General features: G+C 40.5%; 1 protein-coding gene across 10 annotated transcripts in view; it reads right to left on the bottom strand.

Moving 5' to 3' along the window:
• Positions 1 to 19,474, bottom strand: part of RBMS3 (RNA binding motif single stranded interacting protein 3) — a 1,471,465-nt gene that overhangs the window by 1,451,662 nt on the left and 329 nt on the right. For 9 of the 10 annotated variants that reach the window (XM_054681570.2, XM_054681567.2, XM_054681561.2 and 6 more), the window contains exon 2: positions 18,446 to 18,669. In XM_054681570.2, coding sequence (XP_054537545.1) covers positions 18,446 to 18,669 — 224 coding nt within the window. Of the gene's footprint in view, positions 1 to 18,445; positions 18,670 to 19,265; positions 19,326 to 19,474 lie in introns of those variants that run through there. The other variant, XM_054681569.2, reaches the window with a different exon arrangement.

Raw genomic sequence — 19,474 nt, 5'->3', positions numbered from 1 at the left:
TACATTCTTGCTTATGTGAAAAGCCTAGGTTAGTTATCATCTTCCTAAGTTTAGAAAGAACCTTTACTAAAATTGATACCTCCACAATGTGATTTAAGGATCAAGTAACTGGCTATAGGAGCCCACCTCCAAGAAGGCCCCCAATGATTCTCACCTCTTCATATTCACACCTCTGTGCTTCCTCCGGCCACACTGCGTAGGGCTGCTCTGTGTATACAATTTGGTACTGCAAACATGCCAGAGTATGACTTCCGAGGCTAGTTCATAAAAAAACATTGTGGCTTCCACCTTCCTCTCACTTGAATCACTAGTCTGGAAGAAACCAGCTACAATGTTGTAAGGATACTCAAGAAGCCCCATGGAGAGATTCAGGTGGCAAGGAATTCAGGCCCCCCACACACCACCAGCACTAACTTCCCAGCCACATGACTGGGCCATATTGGAAGCCAATCATCCAAGTCCAGTCAAGCTTTTAGATGGTTGTAGTCCAAGCTGACATCTGTGCTGCGACTTCATGAGACAGTATGATCCAGAACCCTGCAGGTAAGTTGCTTGAATTCCTGACCTACAGAAATTATGTGAGATAATAAATACTTATTGTTCCTTTTGCTGCTAAGTTTTGGGTTAATTTATTATTCTCCAATAGATAATGAATTTTATTAGCTTGTTCAATATAGAGACAGAGAGTAAAAAAGAGAAAATTAGCTCTACTTTAGGCTGAAAAGGTTTGCCTATCTTTAATTATGTTTGATGCTTCCTGGAAATAGGGGAATAGACTGTGCCAGGCATCGTGTATTACCTTGAGTGTTCTCCAACTGAGTCACAGATGAAATCAGTTCTACCTGGGTGACAGGCTCTTTTTAACAAGGCAGCAAAGGTTTTTCTCATGAACTTATCATTGGCTCATGTGAAAGGCAAATTTAAAGGTTTAATTCATTCTGAGGAAGGGGTGTTGACTGGCAGAACTGAAGAAAACATGGCTAATTGAACAGAGCATATACTTCATTCAGGGAATCAGAGACTATTTCTTAAGAGCCTCACATTTCACATAAAATGAAGACTTCAGGGCAATTTGATGCTTGTGCTGCTACACAGCACACTGCATCACTACCATCCTATGATTGAGAACGCTCACACCAAACTACTTCAGTTTTATCTTTCTTCACTGAGGGCACTTAAGAGGTGGAAAAAAATCTCTCATTGCCTCCACATTGCGACTGGCTGACTTGTTGGAAGTGCCACAGTGTTTGATCATATTGACGTGATTACTGAAAACAGAAAGCAAAGAACGTGTGGTGGCTCATTTCCCTCTTTACAGTTTGCAGGAACCATCACTCGCTCTTACATCACAGTAGGTGGCACACTGACAAGGACTAGCAACACAACTCCTTGTCAGAAAACTCTATCAGGAAGACCCGGACTATAACCGAGCAACACACTTCCTCATCACATACTGCCAAGGACAGTGTCAAGTAATGTCTGACAATTCTGTCCTCATCTCATGCACTATTCTGACCAGCAGTCCGTGGCACAGTTCACGTCCTCAGGGAATCCTCTTTTGAAATGGCTGATCTTTTTTTTTTTTTTCAACCTGATTTCTCACTAATTCTGAAATCTAGCAAATATTAGAGAATGCTGTTGTATTTTTATAATAACCTAACAGATCCCATAAGATAATTTCCATGAACACTGAATCATGTTTTAACAGTCAATTTGTGGGTATGGCATTTTCTCTGCCTTTTAGGTTGTAGGTGGCCTATAAATCTACACTTAAGTGCATCCTGCAATGACTCCCAATCTGGAGGCTTTGAAGAAAGTATCGTAGTTTCATAAATAATCCTCACCATTGAAAAAATGTAACAAGAATCATGCATTTGCTCATGATAAAACTGCATGAATTAAATAAAGCAGTGGCGGACACACTATGATCTGATAGCCAAATTGGTCCTAATGCCTGTTTTTGCAAATACAATTTTGTTATAATATAAACACATCCATTCATTTGTCTATGACTGCTTTACACTATAAAAGAGTTGAATAGTTGAGACAGAGACTGTGTGGTTCAAAAAGCTGAAAATATTTACTATTTGGCACTTTGCAGAAACAGTTAGCCAACACCTGAAATAAAGTGTCACACTTCTTACTTTGGGATCTGGGTATAGCAACTGATATGGGACCCTTTCTTGACCATCTCACACTGACTGCTACTTTAACTTTAGTGAGTAAAGAGACGAAGTAACAAATCTGATAGATTAAATCTTTCAAGATTTAAGGTGGAATCAAGAGAGTTTTCCTTCTTAATAAAGTATTTTCCTTATTCATGCTTATCAAAATTAAAAAGTAAAATCTGCACTGTGCATGCATTTGTTTAAAGTTTCTACCCACTGGATAAGTTTAAGTAGCCTTCTTTTTTTTTTTAACATGACTAATTTAGTCTCCAGTACTTTACAGAGGTAAGTATTCTGAGCCTTAGGTTGCATGTGTTTTTTAAGTAAACTATCTGGGATACAATGTTTTTCCTGGTTTGAAAATTCATAAGCATGGACTAATCCATATTGTAGAAGATAAGAAAATGTTTGTAGCAAAATTTAATGACAGTATAACTGCTACACAATTTGAAATCACTGGTTTAGAAACCCAAAGCTATATAGTTTGGCATCAAGACACAATCTTTCCAATCATGGTGGATCACACCTGTAATCCCAGCACTCTGGGAGGCTTAGGTGGGAGGATCGTTTGAGCCCAAGAGTTCCAGAACAGCCTGGGCAACATAGCGAGACTCCATCTCTAGAAAAAGAAAAGAGAGAGAGAACCTTCATTAAAGTCTGAGACTATGATTTTTAGAGAAGTTTCCCGTCTTCTACCTTCAAAACAACAGAAAGGGTCCCCGCAAATCTCAATTTTATTAGAGAAAAGACAACGCTTGGAATTCTTGGTTTAAGAAACTTTCTCCTCATACTAGCCTCTTACAATTAGATCTGGAAAAAGGATATATTTACAGACTTGGGGATCCTGACTACCTCATAACAAGACAAAGCCTTACACATTCTGTTTTAAAACTTCCCCTCAAAATATTATTCTCATAAAGGATATACAAAAACAAGACCCGAAAGTCCCAGAATATTTTTCAGATCAGGGTTTCTGAACCTTAGCCCTACTGATATGTTGGGCCTGATAATTTGGCATTGTAGGAGGCTGCAATGTGCATTGCAGGATATTTATCAGCATCCTTGGCTTCTACCTACTGGATGCGAGGAGCACCCCACCAATGGCTGTGACAGCCAAAAATGTCTGCAGATATGACTGAATGTCCCTAGAGGGAGGGCCAAAATCATCCCCAGTGGAGAAACGCCTCTCTAGAGAAGAGTTAAACCTATAACTTGCCAAAAGATGGTTATTTTGTCCAACCTGTACAAACCAACTATCCATACAGTTGGAAGAAAACCTGTATCTTTCCAAAGTAAAGCAGCTACAGGTCCTGTAACAGTTTTTATCACAACCATGCTCAAAAAGAGGATTAATTCTTTTCTGAGAAAATTCCACCATTTGAGTTTCTCTGAGTTGTCATCTTTTCCTTTAGAACCCAGATTTCTTTCCCAGAATCTGATCAACACATAAAAGGCATCACAGGCATTCAGAGAGACTCATTTTCCAATTCTGTTTCCAAATCCCACCCTGATTTAACAGCAGTGATAGACAGTCTCTTGTAACTGATCAGAGCAAAAAAAATTAGTGCCTGCATTTGCTAAAAGAGTCCACTATGAGAGATCATTGCTTTATGTATAGCACATTGACAGGATTTCATATGACAGCGCCAAAAGTTGAATGTGGTTATTTTCCTTGTGATCCTTTCCAACCCCCAATTCAATTACCATGCTCATTTTTCTGATGAATCATCAGCAGAAAGCCAGACTGTTTTTAGAGAGTGATATGATTCTCAACTCAAACATCAGACTGCTTCACCTACCTGACACCAAATAGACACTTAGTCTAGCCCTGAAGAAGGTTAGACCTTAGTTGCTAACCCAGTGCAAAATTAACCCTTTATAGAACTTGGAGTTTTTCAAACACAGCTGTTATGCAAATGACACCAAAGAAAAACGAAAGAAAAAAAATACTAAACAATGTAGTGAAGTGTATGGTGTACCTTATCGTTGTAACTCTACATTGAATAGCCTTAGAGATGCAAATCTCAGCTCTAGGCCACAATTAAATTGTTGCATCAAAATAAAGACTTCACATAAATTTTCAAACATCACAGCAGCTGTGAAATGTTAGGTCTTCAATACTGCTTGTCCCTCAAGGATTTTCTTTTTTCTCTACCTCTTCTTCCTTCATTAAAAGGATACACAACCAAAGAAGCAACATCTGACATGTTGATATTGCCACAGATACTGAATCTCTATAGAATTCAGGGACTGGTGCCATAAACAAGGAGGTTTCTTTGAATTCCAAAATTGCCTGGAAACTGAAAGTAGAACAAATGGACACGTGACCACCCAATATTTAGGTTGTGACTCCCAGCTGGCGTGACTCTGAGCTAAGTGCTTTTGCTACAATCACATACAGAAAGTGAGTTCACATTTCTGAGTAGTGAGCATGGGAAGACACAATAGTTACAGCAAGGAGTTACAGCAATTTTTCCTCATTCTTGCTCCTTATTCATGTGCCCTTCTAGGTTTCAAGTTGCTTGAAGCTATTGACATCACAGATACCTAGAGTCCATATTTTCACTAGTAAATCTCAGTGGTGAAAGTGAACTCCCTGATGCACAGGACTCTGGAATGAGCTCTAGCTTCATGTCTTTAGTTCAAACATAAAGAAATAAGAAGGTAATGACTAAAGGGCAATTATGGTTGCCTTGGTTACATCTCTAACTTTTGGCAAATATATTAGTGTTTCTGTATCTCTATGTTTTAATACTTATTTAAATGGTAGGTAAAAATACCAGAAAGATGTCATTTTTATTGGCTTAGCTATATATCTTTTTCTTTCTTGATTATTGTTCTCTGTATCAACTGTATTCTCATTCCTTGGTTCAGATTATCTGCCACTGCTGAAATGGAGGAGAGAAGGCTGACATCTCCCACTCTCACTGTCTTCCATGCATTGCTACATCCTGAATGGGATGCCTAGGGGCCTCCCAGCTAACTGGATGTGTAAATAAGAGTTTTAGATCACTTCAAGGTGTCATTCAAATTTTCATCCTAGCTAACAGGGAGGAAATTCACCAAATCCACCCTGGGGCCATTTTCCCATCTCTTTTCCTGCTGACAGTTAATGTGCCAGACAAAGGCACAGCAAGTCTCATATCAGGAGACTTCCTCCAATCCTTCCTCCAATCTTAAAAAGATTACTCTTCTCACTCATGGATTTAAAAGAAGAAATACAAGAAGGGTTAAAAAGGTAATATCTATTATCAGACGTTTTTTCATATACACTCTTTTTCTTATTTATCTATACCTAAAACCACTAGCAATCATAACGTATTTGAAATTTTATTCAGTAAGATGTAAAAAGAGAATAGGACAAACACCTTAAGAGTGTTACTTTGTAACTTAGTATTCTTTATCCATTATATAATTTGAAAATTATTCCCTACGTTGTTGTTGCAAGCATAGAGGCTCTTTGATGATCTTAGATTTGGGCTCTTGGCAAGATTTCTCTGCCTGTGTATTCTGACAATAAGTACCATTATAGTAATCCCCACAGTGTGAAGACAATCATTAGTAAATGGCTAAGAGGAGATGTCAATGGTGCTTCAGGCAGTGGTTCCACTACCCACTAATAAAGGCTTTGAACTTGAGTAATAGAAAAGCCATCTCTTGGAACCACTTTACCAAAGACTGCTTTCTATAATGGTCAAGGGCAAATACCAAGATTCAAGAGAATACCTAAGTAAAAATAGTAACCCCACTAGCCAAAGTTTTTGAAAGAGATCTTGCTCTAAGCTGCCTCTATACACAACAATATTGGTAATTCTAAAACAATTTGTAAGTCACCAAGAACCTAAATCAAACCCAGGGAAGTTGTAAAATTTCCGTCCTTGTCAAAGGATTTGTTTCACAGCTTCTCATAACAACAGCTGAGGCAGGCTAGGAGAGGTAAAGTCAGAGTCTATAACATCCCTGTCCTATAAAACTTTCTGCAATAATAGACACACTCTATATCTGCATTGTGCAACCATTAGACTTACGGCTTTTAAGCATTTGAAATGGAGCTGTGCAAATAAGTAACTGAATTTTTAATTAAATTTTACTCATGTTTAAATGTAAATAGCCACATGTGTCAATTGACCATTATATTGAATAATTCAGGTTTAGAAATTGAGGAGGGGAGCACTGAAGATTGAGTGTCTGGTCTAAGCAAGGGAGAAGCCATTGCTAAGAAAGCTGTAAGCCTAGCAAGGACAGCACCAGAGTTTCATCTTGTACACCACCTCCAATTGATTGTTAAGGAATGCCTGCTTCCAAGGCGAAGGCTGAACTCAATAGCAAAGAGTGCTGTGATTAGTTTGCAATGACTAACCTGAACCCAGGAAGGGAACTGGTGGCGCATTTGCTGCATATTTCCCAATGCCAATATGGTGAGCAGAACTTAAACCCTGAAAACAAAGTAGAAAGAAGTAGACAAGGCCAGGTTCTTAGGCTCTAAGATACATGGCCATTCCAGAAAACAGGCTGGATTATGGTTATTTGTTTGCTGTCTTGAATAAATATGGTTAGACAGGGGGTCTGAATATGTGCCTACAGCTAAGGGGCCACTGGTGTCAAGTATTTGTTTTAGTTGTTTATTTTCTGTGATGTTTATTTAGTTGTTTACTTGTTTAGCATCTCTCTCTCCCACTAAAATGTGGGCTGCATAAGAACATCGACCATCCTGTCCCAGAAAGTAAGTCTTAGATAAAAGATTACCCAAATGGGTACCCTGATATGATTGCTACTACGTTAGGATTGGAGAAATTGCCTGAAAATACAGATCTGTCCCTATCCTCATGACATACATTAGACAGATTACGCAACTAAGAATGTGTGATATCCCATCAACAGGGACTTATTTTTTCTAATTTAAGTTCAGGGGTACATGTGCAGGTAAACTTGTATCATGGGGGTTTGTTGTACAGATTATTGCACCACCTAGGTATTAAGCCTAGTATCCATTAGTTATTTTCCTGATCCTCTTCCTTCTCCCACCCTCCAACCTCCAATAGGCCCCAGTGTGTATTATTCCCCTCTATGTGAGGAACCTGACTTATGAGGTATGCAGGGAAAGGTTCAAATCAGGGAAAGCTTCCTTGAGGTATTGAACTGAATTTTGAAGGCTGAGTAGGAATTAACTGGGTGACAAGAAAGTGAAAGAGAGGGAAGGAAGAGCATTCTAGGCGAAGGGAATGGCTTTAGCAAAGGCTTAGGGTAGGACACTGTGAGCTCAAAAATCTTCAAAGTATGTATATTTTTAAAAAGGTTATTATTACTTTCATCCAAAGAGCAAGCAAGACAGGCAGGAGAGCAAGTTTTCAGGGTCAGTTGAAGAGGCCCCTGGTGGTGTCCTGCCACTCAAATCCAGCCCCTTGGACCTCCTGGGCACACGAACCCATGCAGTATCATCTGAGGATATCCTTCTGAGGAATGACCACATGATCCTTTGCACCCTATCCCCCAGCTCCTTTAACTCTGATGTTCTTTTGTTCAATTCCTTAAATAGAATAACAGAAAACCATGAATGCAGGTAGGACTCATTTATCCAACAAAACCAGAGTGACTGACAGATATACATTCAGATTCATGCAAGAACTTACAATAGGCTTTGCTCATGCACTACTGAATTTGAGTTTCTGGTCTAGACAGAACAGTAAAGGATCCTGAACAGTAAAGGATACTGAGACTCAAAGAAAATGTGACTTGTCCAGGAGTTCACAGTTACAAAGGGCAGATCCAGGATTCAATGTCATACCATCCAAGTCCCACATTCTTTCCTAGAAGAGCAGTTTTTTTTTTCCCAAATGAGGGTTACCATGGGAAATATTGAGTCAGATTCTTAATGACACAAACCCTACCAACCATGCAACTTTAAAGAAAAAATTATTGAGCTGATTTGTGTTCTGCCAGTGAAAGCACTCTTTCAAAGAGCTTTCCGTTCTCCAGCCAGGGAGACTAGCATTCTAAAACAGAGCTAGCATCCTAAAACACACTTACATTGTGGTTAGAGGCTTTGGGGAGCTGCCTCAGAAAGTTCTATGGCCACTTATTCAGAAAGGTAATATTGTTCCTCCAATTCAAATCCAGAGCCTTGCTTTGAACTATTTTTAAAGTCAATTTGAAGAACCTGGAATCATTCATAGGGCCTCATTAGTTCTGAAATACAATGAGTCATTTTCAGACTCACAGATTGAATGCCCCAAAGCACATTCAACAATGACAGCTCTCATATCCTGAGAGCCTACAAAGGCACAGATGTTTTACATGCATCCTATAAGGAGGGTGACTAAGTTTTCTGGTTTACCTGAGATGGAGAACTTTCAATGTTAAACTAAGATAAGTTAGTAACCTTACTAGTAATTCCATCCTATAACTTCAGGTATGTAAGAAGACCTTATCCATCATCTTCATTGATAAGAAAATCCAGACCAGAGTGTTCATATGGTTTGCCCAAGGTCCTTACAGCCTGTAGAAACAAAACTGGGGTTTAAAATGGGGCCTAATTCCCAAGAATGACCCCAAACCTAGGCCCGTGGGTAACATAGCAATGCAATTTATCTGACAGAGATGCACATCCCTGGGTGCTGACATGTAAATGAACACCTCAGACCTTCAACTTCTCTGGCGAACTCTCACTTTTCTATCTTCTGAAATGGATAGGTTTTTTTTTTTTTTTTTCGGGACTGAAATAAAACTGGGAGCATTCTCTTTGCCTTAAGCTCAATGTTCTGATTTGCATGTCAGTGCCAGCAGTGTTATTTCACCTGAGGGCTACTTTTGAAACACCCAGAGCAGTGCAAGGGATTTGGCTGGGAAACTAACCAGTCAGTTGTGGAGAACAAGCTTTGGAGTCACACCTGAGGAAGTGGAAACAGTATATCAGGAAGACTTAAATTTAATTCCTTCTCTGACATATACTAGCTGTGTGACCTCAGGGTTAATAATAGGTATTTCTCAGGATTACTGGAAAGCATAAGATGAGACCACCTGATGTGAATCTACCTTGCTCTGTGACTGGCACATGATAAATGCCCAATAAATGCTAGTTCACCAACAACCCTAATAAAGAAAGCTTGAAATGTCCCTCACTTCGTAATCTCCTCAAACTTCCACCAGGGTTTCTGAAACCTAAATCTATGTGAAAATAATAGATTGTCTCAATAAAGAATATAAACAACCCAATTTTTTCTAAGACGGGGCAAAGATTTGAACAGACTTTTTACCAAAGAAACATACAAATAGCAATTAAGCACATAAAAAGATGCTCAATATCATTATTTAATAGGGAAATACAAATTAAAGCCACAATGAGATATCATTGTACATCTACTTGAATAGCTAAAATTAAAAATACAGCCAATGCCGAGTGTTCACAATGATGTGGAGGAACTGGAACTCTCAGGGACTGGAACTGATAGAAATGTGAAACGGTTGAGCTACTTTTAACAATAGATTGGCAACTTCCTATAAAGTTAAACACACACTTATATGACCTAACAATCTCATCCCTAGAAATTCATCCGAGAGAAATGAAAATGTCCTCACACTCACAAAACAAAGCTTATAGCAGCTTTATTCATAAAAGCCAAAAATTTGTAAGCAACCCAAGTGTACATCATCAGGTAAACAGAAAAGCAACACGTGGTATACATCCATACAATGAAATATTATTGAGTAAGAAAAATGAACTATTGATACATACAATAAAATGGGTGGATATCAAACAAATTTTGTTAAGCAAAGGAAGCTGGATACAAAGGGCTATATACTATCTGACTCACTTTACAGAAAATTTTGGAAAAGGCTGGGGAAAGGTGAGGGAATTATGCAGCAAGGAACGCAAAAGAACTCTTTGAGGATGATGGAAACATCCAACATCCTAATTGTGGTGGTTACACAGGTGTACACATTTGTCAAAACCCAAACTGTAGATTTAAAAAGCGTGAGTTTTACTGTCTGTAAATTATATGGCAATTAATCTTACTTAAAAAACAGATTGTATTCCATGGTATATATGTGCAACATTTTCTTTATCCAGTCTATCATTGATGGGCATTTGGGTTGGTTCCAAGTCTTTGCTATTGTGAATAGTGCTATAATAAACATACGTGTACATGTGTCTTTATAGTAGAATGATTTATAATCTTTTGGTTATATCCCCAGTAATGGGATTGCTGGGTCTTAAAGTACAATAAAAAATAGAAATAAAAATAAAACATTGTACAGAACAAGAGGGTCTAACGTGGGGAGGCGGATGCAAGTCTGGGAAAAGCATACAGGAGGAAGCATGGGATGGATGTACAGCACAGAGCCAGTCACTAGTTTTTGTAAATGAATTGTGACCTCTGCCTTTGATTATTTAAGGTGAATCTCAGGACATAAAGGAGCCACTCGCTGAGCAGTGTCTCTATGTGTCCCACAGTCTCATTTCGTTTGGCTATTCATTGGAATGCTTGTTAGACAGGTCAATACTTTATCTTACAAAACATGTTAAATGGCCTCAATTTTTAAGAATATGCTACGAGAATCACTACTCCTCCTGCTGCCTCCAGTTATGTTTTTGAGTGAGCTCAGGAATGTCTTATTTTTAATTACTTTTTAGAGGTAAAAACAATAGGCTAGTCTAAGAACATCAATCCCTCTTACCACTGACAGTAACTCTGCCATGGTCGTGCCCATGAGAAAAAGAAGATAAACTCAGCAAAAATGCCTCAGCCCAATCTCAGGCTTGAAACGGGTGCCCCCAGCAGTTCCCAACCCCCTATCCATAAGGAAGTACATAGAAGTCTACAGAGAAGTGGGGACAATGAGGACAGTGGGGTGTGATGGGCTATGATGGGATAAGACAGGATGCATGTGAGAGAGATGGGTTGGGAGAGGGTTGAGTTAAGGCTGCTACCTATTCTTTCTCAAGAAAGGCTGCTCTATCCTGACATAAATTTTATTTATCATTTTTGGTGCTTAAATGCACTTCATTTATGAAATAATGTAATATCCTCTCTTGTCATACAATAAACAGGAATTAATTCTATTTTTGTATCGAGATTTTCTTTTACATTTACGATGTAGGGAATTCCCAAGTCTGGAAACCCCTGCTGGACAGTGTTAGACCGCTAAGACAGTCTCAAAGTTTTACTCTCAACCTATTTATAAGATAAAGTCCAAACTTCCTGGCATGGCATTACAAGGCCTTCATGATAAATAAACCTCCAGCTATTACCTCTACTCAATTCTATGACAAACTTCTGAATCTTTCTCAGCCATTCCAAATATTGACCCATTCCCTCTATCTGGAAAGCTCTTGCTCTGCATTTCCTACTCCTCTTAAACCTGGTGAAATGGCTCCTTTCCATGCAGCCTCCATTCAGGGAGGGCAGCTGAGCCCCTCTCTGCAATACCTCTTATTCTCATCTCTTTCATGGCCCTCACCGTCTTATAGCATGATGATCTGTGTATAAGTGTGTCTCCTCCACTGAACTGTGGCGGAGTTTTAACTTCTTTAACTTTGCAATTCCAGCTAATACATGTTGACTGAATGCATCAATGCAGAATTCAACATAACCACTATTTATTGAGCACCTATGTGCCAGGCATGGTGCCAGAAGAATGTGTGCCCAGGAATGAACAACTTAACTCCCCACACTTGCCACCCAAAAATGAGAAGCTAACACTGTCCATGATTCCACCACCTACAGGACTTCCTCCATATGGTACAAGGTCAAAATGTGAGGACAGAAACATTTTGACATGTAAATTCAAAGGTCAAAGAAAAAGCTTTAGAAATTTGAGCAATAAATCAACTTGCTTCAATTTACAGGCCAACAAAAATTATTAATATATTTTATTCTAAAGGACAGGAGTACCATGAAAGGTCTGTATTTGTATTTTAAAACATCAGGGCCCAATTGCACCCATTGTCAGATTATCTGTTCAGGAGATGTGTGCTGCTGATCTCATTTTATAAGTTGAGAAACTAAGAATTCTGAAATTCTAAAGCAGACTCCCAATGTTTCATGTAACCATATAAGAACTCAGAGAGGATTAAAGTTTCCTAAGAAGAGGAGGGACTTTGACTTATGTCACCTGGATGCAGGTTCCAGGTTAAAAGGTATTCAAGTGCCAGCTCTGCCTTTGGGCAAATCACTTATGGGACCTCAATTTTCTCCTATGTAAAAATAAAGAAAGGAGATTAGGTAGACGAGACCCAGTGGGATACGCATTCCAATCCAGTTTCCTAATTCTAGGAGTCTCATTTTGCATATAAAAATAAGGATCGGCCAGGTGCAGTGGTTCAAGCCTGTAATCCCAACACTTTAGGAGGCCGAGGCAGGCAGATCACGAGGTCATGAGTTTGAGACCAGCCTGACCAACATGGTGAAACCCCATCTCTACTAAAAATACAAAAATTAGCCAGGGGTGGTGGCATGCGCCTGTAATCCCAGCTACTCAAAAGGCTGTCGCAGGAGAATTGCTTGAACCCGGGAGGCAGAGGTTGCAGTGAGCCGAGATCACGCCACCGCACTCCAGCCTGGGTGACAGAGCAAGACTCTGTCTAAATAAATAAATAAATAAATAAGGATCAAGTTCTCTGCCCTTCTTCCTGCACATAAGTACATGATAGATTCCATACTTTCCTCTGTATTCTTTCTTTTAAAATGGTAGGAATACAATGCTACAAAATATTCCAGATTCTTGTCTAAATATGTCTGTTTCTCCCTCTCATTTTTTCTCATTCTCTTTCTCATTCTTTCTCTCTGCCTCTCTCTATCTAGAAAAGGGGTGATAATGGTTGTTTTGGCAACTAATATCCATTTTCTTTGGTCTCATAACAGCACCATGATTTATTTTTCCAAGAATTAAACCCCATCCAAAAGAAACAATTTGAAGGAACCTGCATTGAGGATTCCCACCTTACCTTGGCCAAGAAGCAGCTATCTGACCCAAGAGAGGCCAGTTAGATAACCTTCCCATAAAATACAGGTCTTGAGCAGAGTGGCATAAAGGCGAAAAATGGCTAGGATTTATTTTTCTTATGTCAGCGCCCTTTCAGTACTTTCTACTACTTAAATCTGAGCAACTCTTGTGTCAGCATTTCCCCAAAACTAGTTTTGTCATTTTCCGTTTGATTTTGTAATTACCTTAAAATTTTACAATATTTTGCTCACAGTAAAGTCAGTTTCTATTTCCTGCAACCAAAGAGTCCTAACAGATACAACTTTTTAACTCAATCATTTGTTAAGTCTTAAGATTTGCCACCTAATCTTCCTGAAAAGCTGTAAATATAATGTGCAAAAGCAGAGTAATCCATTTGCTTTCCTAGTGTCTTAGGCATACTTCTGGGGCCTGGGGTAGGATATAGGGACTTTTCATCCTGCTCTTCCTTGGTTTTCCTGATGAGAAAACAGCAGACTATTGACAAGTCAGGATAACTATTTGCTAACCTTCTGCCCACCAAGACCTGAGAACATCTTAAGGACCACAGGGCAAAACCAGGTGGATGAGCAGCAAATTGGTTTGACTGTAGAAAAGTATGGCTGTGTCATTTCCAGTCCCAGAACCCTCTAGTAAACTGAAAAACATTAGGGAGACTTGAAGCCCCAACTCATAAAATTTATTCACTATTATTGAGCAGCCATTACCTATGAAGCACTGAATAAAAAACTCTATACATTTTATCTCGTTCGAGCCATACAATAACCATAAATGGTTATTGTAAAATAATTTATAATTATTCCTATTTTACAGATGAAAAGGTTAAGCTTTGGAAAGGTTAAGACCTTGTCTAAGGTCAAGAGCTAATAAAAGACAAAGCCAGGATCAAATTGGGGTCTTTTTTTATCTCACAGTCAACAGTTTTAATCACATTGACGTCCTACCTATTGTGGACACGTTTCTGCTTCTGTGCCAGAAGTCAGAGTTCACCTGGCTAATATACAATGTAAAACCAAAAAGGCTTCCATTAGATTTCATGCCACAAACAATCACCCAAGGGGTTAGGCATCAAAGTGAACTACCTTGAATTTATCCATTGCCTTTTATCCTCTGCCTGCCACTTGAGACTTTGCTGTCCTCTGTGTACTGATAAACCCTATCTTACCTGGAGCAGGAATGTTTTTCAGGTTAAAACAAAAAAGGAAGACCATTATTCCTCACACGTTAACAGCACTCAAGAGCTCTGCCAAACTTGTAACTCCCCCAGGGCTCACTGCAGTTGATGGAGAACTTCAGGGACCTCCGACTTTGCACTTTGCAAGCTGCTCCTACTCAACAGATAAAAGGGAGAGATCGTCACCCAGAAGTTAAATTTGACTCTTAAATACCCTCTCACAGAGCCTTTCACGTATAAAGACCACCTTAAAGACTAAAGGAATAGAATGGAAAGCAACTATATGTTACACATTCACTCGAAAAAAAAATTTACTACACAAGTTAACTAGTAGTTTCATGCAAATATTCATTTCTTTATTGTAATATACATACCTTGATTATGTAGGATGTTAATATTAGAGGAAACTGGGCAAAGGATATATCTTTGCACCTCTTCTATAAATGTAAATTTATTTCCAAAATAAAAGGCTTTCACAAATGTAATGACATGCTCGGTAAGAGTCCCTACAGTATGCTCCTAAAGAATCACTGTTAGAACAGCATTACTGATGGAATGCAGTTGAAGTGAGAACTGAGTCATTTTCATCAATGATGTATCATTGGTAGCAACAGTACAGAGTTCCTCTAATCCAAAGCCATGGGAATAACACATCTTGCAAACCAAGGATTTAATAAGAGCTGAGCAAAAAAGAGAGTTTGGTCATAATGCTTCATATCTGGGCCATAAACATGCCTTCTATATATAACACTGTAGTAAATAGTATTGGCAGAGGGGAGGTGAAGCAGGCATAGGGTGTGAGGAAGGAAGTAAAAGGGAGGACAGAAAGCACCATTCATATATTCATGAAAGAGATGAACCTGAAGGAAACAAATAATCATTTTTCTTTAGCATCTAAGATCAGATCATGGGAAGAATTTCCACATTTGCATAAGTAACTTTATAATACAGAGGGAATAAGACACTGGAGTACAGGTCCTCGACACAAGAAACTTTTTTAAACTTTTCCAAAGAAAGTTTCAGAAACACCCATCCAAGAGTTATTTGGTATAACCAAAGCATTTCAGAAGAATTTTAAAAAGCAATGAAAGGATGCAATATTTAGAGCCTGGAAAAAACTTTCTGAGGAAGTTCTGAGGATGATCAAATCCAGAATCAAGAGCACTTTCAAGAATTTGAAGGTCTCTTACTTAAGGACCATGATCATTTAATCTTCTTTGCTAAGACAAGAAAGAAATATCTCACTAGGTCACCAAAGGTGATTACAATATTATCTTTGGATGTCATTGCAAAGAGAAGAGGCTGCTTTTTGTAAGGGTTTAATATAAACCTGCCTTAAAGCACAGAGGAAGAATAGATGGTCTATTTCAGGTCTGTTTCCTCCCCAGTTCATGGAATCAAAGCAATATAATATGCAGCTGCTTTAATATTTCTTTGAAGACTATTTGCTAGAGAGGAATCAGGAAACATTATTCTAGGACAGAAAGCACCAGTTACATCATGAAACTTGGGCGTAAAAAGTCCCTTGACTGATCCAGTTTTCTAACCTCTCTTCCTATTTCATAGACTTTCCGAGGACATATGACCATGAACCTGCAATTTAGGAGACAAGCTGATCTGGCACTAAGCTCTGATTTCTTTTCCAATAAGACAACTGAGATAAATTCATAGGAGAATAAATCATGGCCCTAAAGCAGAATCTTAAAAAAAAAATGCCATTAGTCTCTGATACTTTATTTTCAAAGGGCATATCTACTCACATCCTACTTATAATATCCTTAAGGTAAAGTTAAAGTAAATAATTCAGTTTTTGAAATTTGTATTTTATTGCTTTCACGAATGAAAAGAAAACATAATCATCTGGTACATTATGTTTGTACATTACTGTTTGAAAACCATACTGTGATAAACTCCTCCCCCTCACCCCAAATAGCTTGATAAAACCCCATTTCACTTTATACCAGTTTGTCTTCTATTTATATTTTAATAGAATAATTTGGTCAGACATCCAAAGGACTTCCCACTAATGAAATAAGAATTTTCTAAGAAAAATCCATTTATAACTTGCCTTAGTACCCATCAAAGACAAGAACAGTTATTAAAGTCTGAAACACAGCAACCATCCTCAGACTCCAAAGAACCAGTAGGACAGTATTAGAGGCAAGCAAAGGGTTAACACAGCTGATTTCTAGGTTAAGAGAAAGATGCAACATAATTTTTTAAGACAAACACCTGGAGGGGAAAAAAAAAAGTAGTATTTTGTTTCCACCTGAAGAAATTACAGACAAACATGAAGCAAATCACATCATCAGAATACTCAATTATCTGAACATGCTAATTAACTAAATGTAATCAACCCGCTTTCAGTCCTCTTTTCACCTGCTGTCATATTTCTAGTGCACTGCCTTCCTTATTCCTCACAACCGGTAGAACATTAGACAGTCTGCATGGTGCATCAAAGGGAAACAAATAAGCACAGATTTTTGCTGATGGCAGGAATTTCTCATGCTCAGGGCATATGAATCAACAATATGGAAATGGCAGTACTGGCTGTATATTTTAATTATTCTCCACACCTATTTTGCAAAAGACACTTAAAGTTCAATTAGGTAATATGATGCTCAGTTATGGTTATTTCATAAAACTGAGCGCAGACAGTCATTTAAAGTAGTAAATATGCAGTCATGACAAAATTAAATATTCATGAAATCAAGAGCGACTGGAAAGCTGAGGATATCAGAATATTAAAATTCATCATAGTTTTCACAATGTAAATCTTGTATGCATTTGTAAGGCACCCCGGTCGCATCTAGAATGTGTTCAAATTCTAGTTCCTTGGTAAACTGCCATTTAAATAACAATATTGATTTTGGAAGATAAACAACAATTTTGATTCTTAGCTCAGTTTCAAAATGCAAAACAATCCTGAACATTTGCAAATCTGAACTTGTTAAGTGAGCCTGTCTCCAAACACAGAACAGCAATTCAATGTGATCCCGACATGTTTCCAGTATTTATTTAATCCACTAGTATCTTAGGAAAGCTCTAACAGAAACCAAGGCAATCTCCGTTAAGGGGCACTTCATGACACACAATTCCTTTCTAACTAGCAGAAGCGCCCATTTTCCTGCACACTTCCTTAAGTGAGCAAAAGTGAGAAAATAGATTGACTGACTCATTTGGTTCCAATAGTCTGATTTGTTGAACCAACTTTTCCCCAATATTGCCAGCCAGTTTCAAAATATATTAACAAATATACAGTGTACACTTTATACAGATAAAACAAAGCAACATTAGCTTCCACAAAACTAAACTCCGAGTGTGTGAAGGAAGACTGCTCAGAGACAAAGCTGTAATAAACACACCCTACTAATACTACCAAGGCAGTATTTTCTATGCCATTTCCTCTACTTTACAATTTTCTCAGCGGAAGAGACATCAGCACCAGAAAATAACATTCAAGCCATTTCTTACTAGAATCCAATTACCTGAAGAACTCCTCTTTCCACAGCAAGTAGCAGCTATCCCCCGGTCTACAATGACACAGCAGGGCTGCAAAAGATTTGTAGGGCTCATCTACTGCCAGGCACTTGATCCCTGCCCTCCTAGAAGGAGGATGCCAGGTCAGGAAGAGGACCTCCAGCTTAGAGCGGGGTTAAGCAGGGCACTCCATTCTGCAAATGAGCCAAACTTTGCTCCCATTGTTATCTTTAGGTTGATGTCACCACCCTCCAAGGAGTCTCAGAAGCCACTTGGCAGCTCCTAAAGAAATGTTTCTCTTAGACCCATATCATCCAAATAAGCCTCAGTTAGACCGCGAGGGCAAGCAAAGGTCTCATCACTGCTCTACTGAGGTGCTGTGCTTGCCCAGAGCATCACACCGCATGTACCAGAAGACTTTTCTCTGCACACACCGCTGAACACTGAAACCAGGACAGACTTCTGCACATACCCTCCAGTTCGGAAAGTCACTATCGCCCATGGATTCCCTTAAATCTTAAGCCTTCTTCACATCTGCCACCCCCACCCCCACACAAACCAGGGAAGGGGGTTGGGGAGCGGAGGGGTTAAAGTGACAGCCACGACAGCAACTCCTTGGTTTTGTTCAAAAGGTATCACAGCGCCAACACTGTGGACCTACCTTGCTCTCTCCTTTCTCGCCGTTGGGTCTCGTCTCGGGATCGTCGCTGTCCTCAGCGCCTGCACTCTCGCCGGGCAGTTCATCCTGAGCCAGCTGCTGCGGCGGCGGCTGGGGCTGGGGCGGCTGTGGCGGCGCCTGGCAGGCTCCGCCAGCCCCCTGGGAGCGGGGGATGGGCTCCGGGCGCGGAGAAACTCCCTCAACATCCATCTCCATCTTCCCATTCACTGGAGGGCAAGACAAAAGCGGAGTGGAGACTTGGCAGCGGCGCCCGGCAGCTACTCAGCTGCCCGTGGCACGCATGGCTCGCCGAGGAGGGGCCGCCTCCCGCGCGCCCTCCCTTCTGCCACCCTTCGCCCGCGCTCCCCGCAGCTCCGCTCGCCTGCTTGGCTCCGGCCCTGGCGGCGTCTGGGCCGGGGTGCGCGAGGAGCGGGTGGCCGCGTGTCCTTGGAGCGCTGGCCTTCAGGCGCCCCCGGCAGTCCCGCTAAGCAGAGCGCATTCCGGCGGCGGCGGCGGCGGCGCCTCCCAGCCGCGCTCCCAGCCTCAGGGCCGCTTGGGGACTTGCTCTCCAGCCCGGCCCACGCTCCTAGCCGCTTTCCAGCGTCTCTTGGGGCCCCTTGGCGTTTCTCCTCCCTACCAACCTTCTGAACAAAGTTGCTGGAAGAACCAACCTGGTCGCCGGGCAAAGCCCGGCGAAGCTGGCAAGAATAGGGACTGTCAGGTGCAAGTGAAATCTACCTTCCCCGCCCGCTGACCAAGCGCCGACCCTCAGCCTTACCCCCTCCCCAACGCAAAGGAGCCAAGGAAAGGAGGGATCTCCGACCTGTGCGAGGTGGTGGCGGCGAGGACTAGAAAGAGAGGAGCGTGCGGAGGGCTGGTGCGCCCACCCCCAACCCCAGGTGACCCCCGCCTCCGCGCTGGCCCTGGTCCCCTCCCTCTCCCGGCCGAGCGCGCCTCCGGGGTCAGTCCCTCCGGGCTGCGCGTGTGTGTATCCCAGAGCTCCGCTCCGGGGTCTGTTCTGCCGCTGGCGGC

The sequence above is a fragment of the Pan troglodytes genome, chromosome 2 (assembly GCF_028858775.2).
Source record: "Pan troglodytes isolate AG18354 chromosome 2, NHGRI_mPanTro3-v2.0_pri, whole genome shotgun sequence".
Taxonomy (NCBI): domain Eukaryota; kingdom Metazoa; phylum Chordata; class Mammalia; order Primates; family Hominidae; genus Pan; species Pan troglodytes.
The sequence above is the reverse complement of the archived record's forward strand: the minus strand, read 5'-3'. Positions and strand labels throughout refer to the sequence as shown.